Source organism: Xiphophorus hellerii, chromosome 20 (assembly GCF_003331165.1).
Source record: "Xiphophorus hellerii strain 12219 chromosome 20, Xiphophorus_hellerii-4.1, whole genome shotgun sequence".
Classification (NCBI taxonomy): Eukaryota; Metazoa; Chordata; class Actinopteri; order Cyprinodontiformes; family Poeciliidae; genus Xiphophorus; species Xiphophorus hellerii.
The window spans coordinates 15,950,205-15,964,376 of NC_045691.1; the positions used below are offsets into that span (position 1 = coordinate 15,950,205).

Here is a 14,172-nt window from a genome sequence, read left to right on the forward strand (position 1 = left end):
CCTTCTGATGTTCATCAGTAGGCATGGGCCTGTGTGAGATTCTCAGTTTTTGATTAAAACTTGATTAAAACTACCACAGTTTCACAGCATCACAGTACTGACACGTAAAAATTTATAACTTGATCCAATTTTGCTTATTTCAAACAAAAGGAACAGGAAATCCAGTGCCTTTCTTGTTTCTTCTTATAAATATACCAGATCTTTATGTAGCTGGATATATATTTGTGACTGGGAATACTGTATTTCCAACAACCCAACTTGTCTTTGCTTTAAGTGAGGGAAAAGTATAAAAGTCTTCTTTCAGCAAGCTGCCGTATGCTCCTTACAACCAGAGACAAGTCATCACTCTTGCGCTCTCTAGCATCTCACTAGTGAAAATGTCGAGAGTTTCAAAAGCAGTAACCATTCCATGCCTACATCTTTTTATTTTGTTTTTTCCTAATAAGAATGATGGGTGGCAAGCTTCTACAACTAGAATATTTACAAACCTTCAATTTGTCCTTTTTTGGAGGTGAGGAAGAGAAAAACTGGAACTTACCCAAGGTGAGCGTGTACTAGTTACAAATACTGTAACCAGCTAGGCTTGGTTATTCTTATGATGATAACTATTAGTATTTTGCAACACAAGCCAATAGGATAGCATTTTGCTCAAAACAGTGACTATAGTCTCAAATAGTTGGTTGTACAGGATGATGTGTGTCACTATGTTATGATTAAGTTCAGTATTGGGAAAAAATGCAATAACTTGCAGTAGATAAATAAGTAAAAAGTGTATTTCTTCTTTGTGTTCCAGGAAAACATTGCTCCTTGATAGTAAAAAGTATGTCTAGCTACTGACAACATAGAAAATTTATATTAAAAGTGCTTCTAAAACATTATGGTGTGACAGAGAGTTTCACAAAGTATATTACAGAAATAGAGAACCTGAATGTGTAATACTTAAATATAAAGCTAGCACTAATTGTGGTCCAGACAAATCTTCCAAAATGTATATTGCTTACAGTAATTTTCCAAAAACAATACATTTGTGCAGCTCTAATGTTAACCTTGGGACTATTTGGGGACCTTTCCAAGTCAAGATTCCAACATAAGAAGCCATTTAGATTTCAACTTGTCTGGACAAATAAAACACACCGTTTGCTCCATACCTACTGAAAAAACTCTGACATTTTCTCTGGCATCTCATTAAAAGGACTTTAAACTGTTCCACAATGAACAATTTTAATAGTTTTGAAAGCAAAACTTTTTCTAAATCTTTTTTTTTGACACCCTTGAAGACCAGGCTATTTCTATTTATTAGTGGCAAAAATATCTGCAAAAAAGGAACACAATACTGTAAATTTCTGTTGAAAAATTTGAAGTATATCTTTTAGAAAGACTGATGAGTGATTTAAAAGCAGATGTGTGCATCGTTGTCTGAATCACCCAGTTTGTAAAACTGCTCTTCCCAACCATGAATATTGTTGTTAAACAAATAAACAATGCACATCCATGGTTCATAAAATAATTCTTAGAAATACATAAAATTAGGTTTTCATAGAAGGATCTAAAGAAGTCGGTCTGTCTTTATGGTTAAAAAGTAAAATATTTAACACTGACTATTACAATAGAAAAATGTTGAAGATATTGAATACAATGTCTTCAAGTTATTTCTGTTCAGTAAACTCTTCATATTTTTTCTCCAACAAACTTGTTTCAAATTCCTATGAAGTTCAGTCTGTAATCTATTCTCAGAATTCATGTTTTATGTTTGTTCAGTCATACTAAAGTGACTTTTAACTTCACCTCTTCTTGCTCATACTCTTGGAGGTACTTGGAAAAACAATGAAGACAGATAATTGTGTGTGAACATATATCCTGTTAACAATGAAATTCTTTGGTGACTCAGTGGTGAAGGAGAAATACATTTGCCTTTCCCTGATATAACATCTCTGTGTGCTGAAACTTATATTTTCGTAGTTTTTTTCAGACTTTGCTCTACATTTTGTTGTCTTGGGAAATCATGCCAAACCTGACTTTGTTTTTCACCTTTGCTGTTTAAATGGGACATGGAAATGCACAGTGGCTTTAAGGTTTTTTTGTTTTTGCGCTCACTTTGTGCTGGAATTGAAGAGCGAGAAAAAAAAACTGGATGGTATAAACCGACTTGAGATTAAAGAGCGATTCTGGAGATGTGAACAGCACGTTCCTGCGCTTTTCAGAGGGCTCAAAGATTTGTCAGACCACCTGTCTGTTCTTATTTAAATCAACATTTTTATCTTCGGCTCCAGCGCTGAGGGTTTGTCAGCTCTCTCCAAACATACATTAAGAAAATGAGTAATCAAGTGATACAGGATTCCTTTATTGACTCCTATGGAAGTGTATAATTGAAATGCAGGTTTTATAAAGTGTGTTGTTAACAAGAACGGGTCACATGAGCCATTCTCAGTGAGTAAATGAAGCCTAAGGGGGGCAGCCCTAATGGGGTAATGTAGTTAATAACATTTGAAGGGTGATGAATGGCCATTCCTCTTTCTTGCTGAGTTCTCAGACAACAAATTAGTTCCATTAAAGGCCGCAGTTAAAGGAACTCTGAAGGAAGCTGATTAACTGAAATTATTTGGATTGAGTCATTTTGAACCTGGTTCGGGCCTGAAGAATTTGTGTAAATGGGACATATCCTTGATTATATGCTTATTTACTTATTTATTTTAAATTTGTTGTCAGCACAGTCAATTGTGGCTGTCCGTGCCCCGTGATTTTCCTTTGAAAAGGGAGAAAAAGGGACACCCCAGCCTTTAATTAAATCAACATCTAGGTCCTTTTTTTCTTATTGCCAATTAACTTGGTTCAATGACATGAAAGGATTTTTTTCAATTTACAGAGGCCTGACAGTGAGATGATTGACAGCTCCAATTGCTACTTTTAGAATCATTTGCTGATTTTGATCAGTGCCACCATAACATGACTGCCTTGAAATGAAAGAAGTGGGATTATTTATTTTTTATTCTTTTTTTTGCTGGGAATAAAGCTAGTACCATGACAGGTATGTGATATATTCTGTGTATGATGTGTTTTAAATTATCCTCAAGCTTTGTTGTGAAATCAGAAGCAATGTTGTGGGTGATTTAAGGTAATTGGGAGTCATGATTAGAGGCGTATCATTCTGTTAGATCTTTGCACAAGAAGGGGGTGGGGGCATTCCCCCCACTTTTTCCTCTTGCCTCGTTACTGTGTCTGTGAGAACGGTCGCCCTAAGAAATGGGATGCTGTATTTCTTTGGCAGCCTCCCGGAGTGGCAGCGCGCACACAAAAAAAGACTGACACAGATTATGAGAGATTTATAGGAGTGATAAATACTCCCTCTTTTCTGCCCCTCAAAACAGCTTTTCATCAGCTTCTCAGCAGTGCGTCCAAGGTGATTGATGAGAGGACTCCTCCTTCTCCTTGTCCACTCCTAAAGCTGTCTTTGCTCTGTTTCCCCATCCCAGATGCAGATCTACCTTTACAATTCAGACGACTTTGACAGCCTCAACGCGGCCATGAAGGAAAGACGCATCATCGCCGCCATGGCTGTCTTCTTTGAGGTAAAGTATCTAAGCGAAAGATCTATAGTTTGCTTACAAACCCTGAGAATATAGAGAGGCATACGTCTGTTGGTATAAGCTGCATCACCGCATTGCTCTGCAAAGGAATTCGACTTTTTTTTTAAGTCGTCATGTTACAACAAGAAAATCAAAAATATTTTATTGTAATTTTATGTGATAGATCAACACAAAGTGGAGCGGTGTTGTCCAGTGAAAGGACAGTTATGTTACCAACATCTTATCTTATTGTTGGGAATATTGTACTCAGTGTTATTTTCCATCACACATTTAAAGTTTTTTTTTTTTTTATGTTGGCCAGAGTGTTCAATTTTGGTCTTTTTCTCTATATTTTTGCTATGCATACCAAAGAGGGTTAAGTTGTGCTTTTTATTAATTTATTTAGGTATAGCTTTGATCTTGATAGTTTCCTTAAAATCCAGATTTTTGGAGTTCACTGCTTGTGTTGTTGAAAGATTATTCTAGCTGAGTTGTGGATCTCTGCAGCTCCTTCAGAGGTACCTCGGGTCTCACAGCTGTCTCTGTGATTATTGCTCTCCTTAGGATGTTTTTTTATAACCTAACCCTGATTTAAACATCACCACAGCTTTATTTCTCACCTCCCCGCTTTGTTCCTTGTTCTGCACGATGCTATATGTTCACTTATAATCTCTAACAAACTTCAGAGGCCTTGAAAGGAGCAGCTGTATTTATTTATACTGAGATCAAACTACACACAGGTGGGCTCTATTTTCTAACTAAGTGACTCCTGCAGGCAGTTTGTTGAGCTGTATGTTATTTACTGGTTTCAGAGTAAAGGGACTCAGTACAAATACACATAAAACAAATTTGATTTCCTTGATTTGTTTAAAAAAGAATAAGAAAAAAACCCCATTGTTTTTCCTTTCATATCTAAACCATACAGTAATTGTGTTGGTCTGTCACATGTCATGTCAACAAATTATATTATAGTTTGGAGTTGTAATATGTCAACATGTAAAAAGGTTAGAGGGGTTTAGATACTTTTGCCAGTACAAAATTCTAAAACGACTTTCACAAGTTCCACAATTTCCTTGCTTGCGTCAAATTTGGTTTCTCCTTGAGGGTAAATTGGTAACATTTCAGTTAATTGTGCTTCATACTAATTAGCAAATTTCAGCATTCAGGCAAGCTGAGTAGTCACGTCTGGGACATATATACATCTTCAAGAACTCACCAAATATTGCATGCAGACATTAGCATTCAGCTAGTGCAAGTGTGGTCTACGCAGCGGCACTGTGCAATATGTTAAAACATCCTCATGCATAAAGGGTTCATTTTCCTACCCACAGTTCAGTTTTCTCAGTGGAATTGCTCCACTCTTGAGGATAACTTCTTTGTAACAGCTCTGCCTCTAGTTGCTTGGAGCACTTATGGAAAATGTCCTTATCCAGAAGCTTATAAAACACCTGTATCTGCATAATGGGAGTTTAGAACTTGAAACTTAAGAATAAAATCTGATGTATAGAGTTAAAGGAGTGAAATCAATAACATTTAAATGAATATTTAATAAAAAAATTAGCTGCGGTTCTTTTAAAAGGTTATGCACAGTTATTTTCCTGAAAGATGTCCAGACCAAAGCAGACTGCCGTCATCCTAAATCAACTTTTGTGCCTTTAGACCTTCAGTAGGATTGCATTAGTTGGTTGTTTACACAAATACCAGATGCGCTTGTTTCTTTTTTTCAAGCAAAGTTGCAAGCCTTTTGCCTCAAGTCAAGTCTTAAGTCTTTACAACTGATATTAACATTTGTACATCAGCTCTGTGCCATCTAATCTGCCTATGCTATTGGATTTTTGTAGGTTATACATTAAAATTATTTCTCTGTCAAAAAATTATATTTGTTGACAGGAAAACCATTTCATAAATCGTTTTTCAGAAAATAAAAGGTAACTTTGTAATCTTACTAGCTTAAAAGTGAGAAAATATATTGTTTTAAACAACCCAAAATCATTTAATGCAGAGTTCAGTTTGAGAAACATCACTGTGTTCATTATTGTGAGCATTATGACACAGCTAGTTATAAACCATAAATAAATTTTACTTGAGTCTGAGTCGTGCGCTCAGTTCCTCATCCTTGAAAGAAGGATTTTCACAGGAAATAAAGGTAGGCTAGTAATGATCTTCCAGTGAAAAACACATTTTCAACTTACAACAATTTAAAGCTTCTTAAATAAAATATTTCCCTTAAACCACTTCTTGAGATTAGAATTTTTTTAAGACTGTACAACTCTGCCATGTTATTGACTTCTACCAGTCTAGGTTTTAGTCTCTGGCTTCTGGCTCCAACTAATCTTGGTTTATGCTAATTTAAGACTAGAAATTGATTTTTTTATATAGCTTTTTAACAAAACTTCACTTATATAATCTCTAGCTACCGCTATAACATTTGAATGTAAAGCTATTTTCATGTTATTTCAATAGCGGGGAAATTAACGACATCTTTGAGATCATTAAATTATAGATTTGTGATCTAAATTATCTTTCACTTCCTAGTTGCAGAAATCTATTCAACCCTCAGTTCATACTTGGTATTTGAAAAACAGCTTAGTAGATAGCACAAATTGTCCCCTGGCACTCTAGACACATTCAGTCTTGATTAGTAAGATCGGTCCACATTATTGGTTAGTGTAAAAGCACCGCTGGGATTGTTTGAACTCTTAGAAGCTGTACTCACAACTTGTGAGCCTTCTTCTGTGTTACACTAATTTCTATTAGCATTTCCTTTACAAGTATTGGCAGGTGATCAATGCATCCCACCATTCAGCCTAATAATATACCGGTAAGGGTCAGAAATCTGCTGGATGGAGGCTGGAATGGGGACACAGGTGTTTCGTAATGTAGGTCTGTTCTCAGACAGTGATGAACCGCGTGTGTGCGAGGACCTAAATGCCTCCACTGGGTCCTGACAGCCCTATTGCTTACTGCAATTAGCACCACCATACACAATCCGCTGAATAGCAGTTTACAGTGCGAGGGATTTTTTTTAAGCAGGCACACACACATTGGCTCAGATTTACCATTTCTAATCAATGACGAGAGTTCTTGCTGGGCTCCCAAAAGGCCTATTAAAGGCCTCTAAGGTGTGCATATTATCCACATTCAGCATTCAGTCCCACACAATTATTCTCCTCAGACTGACCTGAATTAATGTTGCGTAACGGTGGGGGAAATGGTCCCCATGTCCCAACAGTGTTTTGTCCATTCTTGTCTCTTAAGTAGGACATTGGAGATATTTATTGGGTAAAAAAATATCCTTGTCACTCCCAACAATTAAGGATAAGTTGAACAGATTAGAAAGGAATCTTCCTAAGGGATTGCATGATCATTAGAGACCTGAACATGCTGTGAGATTAAAAGTTTTTACTTCATAAAATTTAAAGAGATTCTTGGAAATCTTTTGGAAGAATCGTGAATCTTTAATCGGTACATCAGTTTATCAAATCTAAGCTTGTTCACACATTGGTGTCTTTGCTGTTAATTTTCCTGACACATTTCTTGTTGAAGGTGAAAAAAGCCTTCCATCTAGTAAAGGTTTATTTATCCCAGAATATGTACCATGTTGAAAAAAATCTTTACATCATTATTCACCATTACTACACATTGTAGAATTACAAGGACATTGTGATTATTTTTTATGCATCCTGTTGTGGGTTAAATGCTAAAAAATATATTTTCTACACGTTTTGGCTGCTGCTAATTATCCTTGGTTATTCAATAGGAGAGGACAGTTTGGATAGCAATGCTATTTCATTATTTAATAACTCATCTGTCGGATTCTTCTCAACTGCCGATCAGAAATCAGATCAAACAGTCGCTGCTCTGTGTGCAAGTCTGTTAATGTTGGGGCTGCAGCTCAGACTCCTGTTATGTTGAAAGCGATAAGTGTTACTAGCTCTGAACTAGTCACGTTTTTCTACCACACAATTTCACAAAATGTTCAGAAGAAGTGTGGGAATTCATGCGTGATACTGACACGTTCAGTTGCTGTTACATTAAGGGATGTGTGGTGTATGTGTGAGAGCAGTTATATACAGCGAACCACACCACGGAGAGAACTCTGAGATAGACGTTAATGTGGTTCGATGAGTATTGCAGAAGTATTTGTAACTCTTGTGATACATTTTGTCCTGCTGCGACCACCAACCTCAGTGTTTGTGAAGGGCTTCATGTGATTGAGCAGCACAAACTAGAAGGAACCTTGTCAGGTTTTTTACATGGACTACTCTGTTGTAACATTTCAATATGCGTTGCTCCATACCAAGTCCGTAGTAGCTCTGGCTTTATGGGCCTTTATGGACTTTAGGGTTGTCTTGCTGGAAGGGGAACCTTTGACTCAGATGTAAAGTATCTCTGACAGTCTCTTACAGGTTTCTTCCAGGATTACCTTGTATTTAGTTCTATTTGTCTTGCTATTTTTCTAACCAGCTTCCCTGTTCCTCCTGAATAAAAGCATCTCTATAATATGATGCTGCCACCATGTAACTGTGTCTCAGTGGGGCGTTTTCAAGGTGATGTGTTGTGTTAGTTACACAACAGTGTTTTACAAAATGGGCCCAAAACTTGAACTTTGACCATATGACATCCTTTGGTGAGTTTGGTGTTCCTCTGTGGCTTGTGGTAAACATACACTGGATTTTTTTCTGACTTTCTTTCATTATGGGCCTTCCTCAGGCTATTTTTCAATGAAGGTCATATTTGTGAAGTACACAACTCATGATTATCCTGACAACAGATTTATCTGTGTAACCCATTGTAACTCTGGAGCTTCTCCAGAGTTACAATGGGCCTCTTGCAGACTTTATATTGCTTTTCTTCACTGATTGGTCATTTTAAATGACAGACTAGATTTCATCTCACAGTATTTTATATATACACTATTTTGTCTTGATTTGTCATATCAAATCCCAATAAAATACATAAAATTTTATAACTGTACAAACAAGGGAATCTGGATAGTTCCAATATTGTGTACTTTTTTGTAGTACTACGCAGTCATAGCCCAAATACACAAGAAGTATTTATCAATTTGAACAACCAGAAAATAGATACTTTTTTTTATCATTTAGGCTCTACTGTTTCAACATAAAACAGAAGACTTTTTATAGTGTTATATCTGGAACAACTTGTACTTCAGCAAACACATATTGTACTGCTGTTTTCATTATTTCTTCATTTTGTGTTTTGTTACATCATGAAATCTTCTGTAGCTCTATTGCTGTCTCACACCTGTTCAAGCACGTTTTCCACTTTCTTAACCTGTAAATTTTACATCACTGCAATGGTTCCTCACAAAATACCACCCCAATAGATCATGCTGACAGAGACCATCTGAGAATGTGAAGTGCTTTCATTGGAAAAAAGTAAACATGAATGTTCTCACTTTAAATATTACATTAATATAAATTATTACACTTGCATTTTAAGTAGTGTGCTAAGAGCTAGGTCTTTCACAAAGTTCTTTTGATACATCAGTAAAACTAATCCAAGACTTTGCGCGATAATGTCTTATCCATTATGTATTTTAGTCTGAGTCTGCTGAAGTGTATCGTCCGAAGTACAAAAAGTGTGTAACTATCCAAACACTTATGGTCTGGACAGACTGCCTGCCTGCACGGCTGCTGCTGTTTGCAAAACTTACACTTCTCACTGCGAGGAGACCCACTACAGTCTGTTACCATTGCAAACTTCAGTTTTAGATGCTGTTGCCAGAAACCACACACTAACAGCAGATGACACAGCACAGATTCTCAGTCATTTTAAAGAAACAAGACATGAATGCATAATTTGCAGCTAAGCTTTGTGGTTGTTAAAATGATTATCTCTCCAGCTAAAGCAAGGCGACTAATGATCAGTTGGATAGATAATATTGTGAGCTATCACAAATAAGACATAACAGAAACCTTAGCCTATAGATTATCCCATCATCATTGCACATTCTTAATGTTTATAGTACATTAAGTAGCAAGTGAATGTTTTGTTCACAAAATTGGTGTGTTAGGAGCAAGAAAAAATTGGGAAGGTTCAAAGTTTGAGCAAGTTTAGGAAGGGTTAAATTGGGATGGCTAGACAATGGGGTCAGAGCCTTTTAAGAACTGCATCTCTTATGAGGTGTTCCCAGTCTGCAGTGGTAAGCATCCATCAAAAATGGACACATGGACTTCTGATCTGGACCACGGTGGAATGGAAGAAAGTGGGCTGGTCTGGTTCATGGATGTGCATAGCTGGGGAACATATGATACCAGCATATTGAAAAAGCCAAGCCAGCAGAAGCAGTTTGAAGCTTTGAGTAATGTTCTGTTTGGAAACACTCATCATCTACCTACGTTTTGTTGCAGATCTTGTACAACTTTTTAATGGATGCAGTATTCCTTGATGGTTGTGGCCTTTTTGTGTGTCCTGCTGCAAAGCAAAAAAATGACTCAGGAATAGTGTAAAAGCACATTATTTCTCATATTCCAGTAAGAGTAACTGTCTGATATAAATGTAAAAAGTGAAGACAGGAATGGATAACGACACCTGCTGAACATCTGTTAAATATGGCATGTTGCATGGAGACCTTACTTCACAACTTGCAGGACTTAAAGCTGCTAACATCCTGCCTACAGATCCTAATGGAGCCTTCTGGAGTCCAGAGCTATTTTGACAGAAAATAGAGCAACACATTATAAAGCAGGCGGTCATAATGTTACGCTTGATTGGTGTTTATTATAGAAAAATTATGAGGAGCAATGTTTGTGCGTTGTATTTATTTTATGACAATCTACTTAATCAAAATCTGTCTCACCTTATCTATCATTTGATAAATGACTATAATCTATGGATTTTGGCCTTACAATCACAAATAATCAACTGTTGGAGTGCTGTCCAAAAAGTAGCTGTTGACTAAAAATTTTGGTTTTTGCTGTTACTGTTAAACTGTACAGGGATGCTCATAAAAGAGTTCATAAGCAGACTTGAAGTGAGACTCCAAGCTGTGGCGTTTCATAAGATGACGGGTTTCAGTCATACACACAGAAGCTGGTTGCACCTCAGTTTAGGACCCGAATGTTTATACGTACAAGTAAAAGGACACTTTTATATTCAGTACAGTCATGGCTATGATTAATAAAATAGTACTTTAAGACAATTTTTATTTTGCAGTAGCAGCTCTCTATTAAACCAATTCTAACCGAAAATGTATTACAGGAACAATATACACACAATAATGTTACTAGATGGTATTAAGAGCAGCTTGGTTACAATACGTTTTATATGTTGCTCTTATGCCTTCTCCCTGTGTTTTGTTCATGTTGATTGTCATTTTAGTTCTTTGTTTAAATTGCTGTACAATTCTCCTAATCCTTTTCCATAATCCCCTTTTGTCTTTGGACATTTGCTGCAGCTTGGGCAAAAAGACAACCCAGCTGTGGACCCAATCATCCAGGGATTGAAAGGAGTGGTGCACCATGGTAAGTAATGAAAAAGTACCCTCATGCAAAGTTAGCTTAATGTAAAAACAACAGTATATCCGTGAAGGTAGATTAATATTTGGAGAAAGGATTGTTCTTTGCTTCTCTGAAATATTTGTATTTATTTTTTTATATGTTGTCATGCCTCATACCCAAATCTCCTTATCACAAAGCATTACAGTAGGAATTAAATTTGTGTGGGATTTTCAAAAAGCAATTGACCCTTACAAAATCCCTTTGACATTGCTTCGTACTTGACAGTGGGTGATCCAAGAGGTACATTTCTCTGGCAGTACGGATTCCGACATCCGTACTGCAAACAAATATTGATGTTCTCAGATTCAGCTGCTTAAATATGATGTCTCACACACACACACGTCCTACACGTACATATATATATTAGAAAATATATGTTTTCTAAATTAGCCTTACCACCAAAAAAAAATAGTGTAACTTTCAAAAGCAGAATAAATTTGCAAGATACTGCTTATCCCTTGGTAGGAAAACTCTGCAGGAGGAGACCTCCACAGTGTTTCACTCATAAACACAGAACTATTAATTACATCTGAACCTCATTTAGACCCTCCCCACCTCCAGTTTCTATCTTTTATATCCTCTCATGGACTGTGGCAATTGCAAAGCCTCATACTCGCTTTTAACTATTAATGTTCTTTGTTATGTGCTGTGGCACGAGTCTTAATGACATTGCTCGTTCCATAAAGTTACTGCTGCTGGGCTGAAATCACTCTATGCATATTTACTGCAGATTGAGGCTCAATGTTTTAAAACCTGATGGTGGCAGTGATTTTGCAAGCATTACTGTACACTCACAAGATGATGTTTGGAAGCGTATTGCAATTTTATTTTATTTTATTTTTTAGTCTCATAGCGGCTTCACGCAGCTGATTTTGATTAAAATTTGAAAGGAGATGGACATTTGGTGTTGGACTTGCAGGAACATGTGTGCTACTTGATATATAAAAAATATTCTTGGTTAAATGCCTCTCATCTCTAGAGACTATCACCACATGTTTTTTAGCCCCAGGAAAATAAAATAGGTCACTTCAAATTGACGGAAACGCAATAAAGAAAACTTAAGGCCCTCTTTTGTATTGTAATAAGTATGGGGTGGAACATGGCTGTAGTAACTATAAGTGAAAATACCATTAACACAAAAATCTATAACTCTATCGAACTGCTTTTATTTGACCAAAAAAAGGCAATTATTCCAACAGCTGCTGAAATTATATAAATGCTGACAGTTTTTAAGGGCTTATTGTCTGTAAATTACACCTTTTTAATTCTGCTTTGTGTAAAATAACACAAGAAAAGCACAGTGATATTAGTTGGTACAGTAGATGAACTATCTGCTTGGGTAGGACAACTCCTTGTCACAAATGTCTCTCTCAGGCAGCTTACCAGCTGCAGTTGCCTTACTAAGAGAGATGTTGCTCTCACATTTACTTTTTTTGAGCAACACATTCAATGTGGAGCAGTGGTTTACATGTCTAAATTATGAATTAGATATGAACTGGTCAAATTTAACAATATATAACACTGAGTAAAAGTATCATTGTATTTACAGAAATATTTAAAATAATAATGTAAAGTATGATGTAGTGATTGATTAGCTGCTCAACTTTGTTGGGTTTCTCTTCATAGGAAGATACAACTAAATAAGCCATTATGGAATGTACTATTTTAGGTCATTAACATGGCATAAATACAACATGCAACAGACAAGTTATATCATATGAAAATAGTCTCCAGTAACTGCAATACTTTTAATACATGGATTTCTTATATATATATATATATATATATATATATGGGTGTGTACCTACATCTCTTCTCCCCCCCCCCCTGCTTGTGTGGATACGCAAATGACAGCATTTGACTCAGTAAGCACAAATATGCTGGTTCAAAAGCTGTCAGTAGTTGTCGCGCATTAGCTGCACTCACGTTCGTGTACATGGTCAAAAATCCCAGTTTTCATGGAGTGTTAATCCTCAATGTTTGCCTCTTTGCAACTGTTAACTATGGTAACTGTTAAAATTTAGCTTGCGCAGCATTTACAGGTATTTATACCTTAACACCAACTAGTGGCCCATGCTTTTTCTGTAGCTTAAAGAAAAACAAGATATTATACATCAGTTACTTTTTAAATACATAATAAGCTTACTTTTTAAACATAACCCCTACTTTCATTCCATTTTCCCACTCTTTCTATCATTGAAAGGATTTTATATTTTAATTTTTCCATTTACAGATATATAATAACTGCCTGTCTGTAAAGGGCTTGTGCCTTTAGGAGCATCTTTGGGTTCATTTTCTTGCTCAGGGACATAATGCTATTTGGAGGGGTCAGAGACTGAGCAGTGAGCCCTGAATATTGGTGGACAACCTGCTCTAACTCCTGAGCCAAAGCCTGCCTGGCACGAGTCTGTGCTGTGCATATACACAGATGTTTGTTCTAGCACCACAGAATCCCATTTCCCCAGCTGACAAAGAGCTTGGCATGGAATGCTGCAGCTTTTTGGACTCCCTTCCTGCTAGCTGCTAAATGCTCTTCGCCTTCTCCCCTGTTAGGATGGTTGCTTTTCCACTAGCTCGTTATCCCACAGTCATCCATCCATCAGCATCTCGACGGCCCAGGAGCGATAGGGCACGTACACTGTCTGAAGACAGAGAGAAGAAAGGCCGTGCATACTGAGTTTGACTCAGAGTACAGATGAGGCAAAGGGGCGAAGCTTCCTGTGCGTCTGTTGTTTGAATGCAAACCACACCCTGAATCTCTGTTTCTTTAAAGATAAGGCCATAGGCAGTGAGAGATTGGATTTGATGTAAATTCAGCTTTGTTTAGGATCCTGTCATCATAATTCTAGGAAAAAACAAACCAACTTCCATAACCCACACAGCATATTTACAGGAGATAAAGACATCTTCCTCTATATGTTTTTTTTTTGTTTGTTTGTATTTTTTCTGCTCAGCTTTGCCAGGTTTTAATCACACAACAGAACAAATCTGCTAATCATAATGATCTGTCTTAATCCCTGTGGCCTAGCCACAGTTGTTACATGGAGCAGAGCGCACTGCCACCCAGCCACAGATCAGCTGTC

At 36.8% G+C, this 14,172-nt stretch overlaps 1 protein-coding gene across 1 annotated transcript in view; it reads left to right on the plus strand.

Annotated features, from left to right (window-relative positions):
- ca16b (carbonic anhydrase XVI b) overlaps positions 1–14,172 on the plus strand; it is a 155,543-nt gene that overhangs the window by 104,355 nt on the left and 37,016 nt on the right. The window contains 2 exon segments of the mRNA XM_032549643.1: positions 3,471–3,566; positions 10,987–11,053. Coding sequence (XP_032405534.1) covers positions 3,471–3,566; positions 10,987–11,053 — 163 coding nt within the window.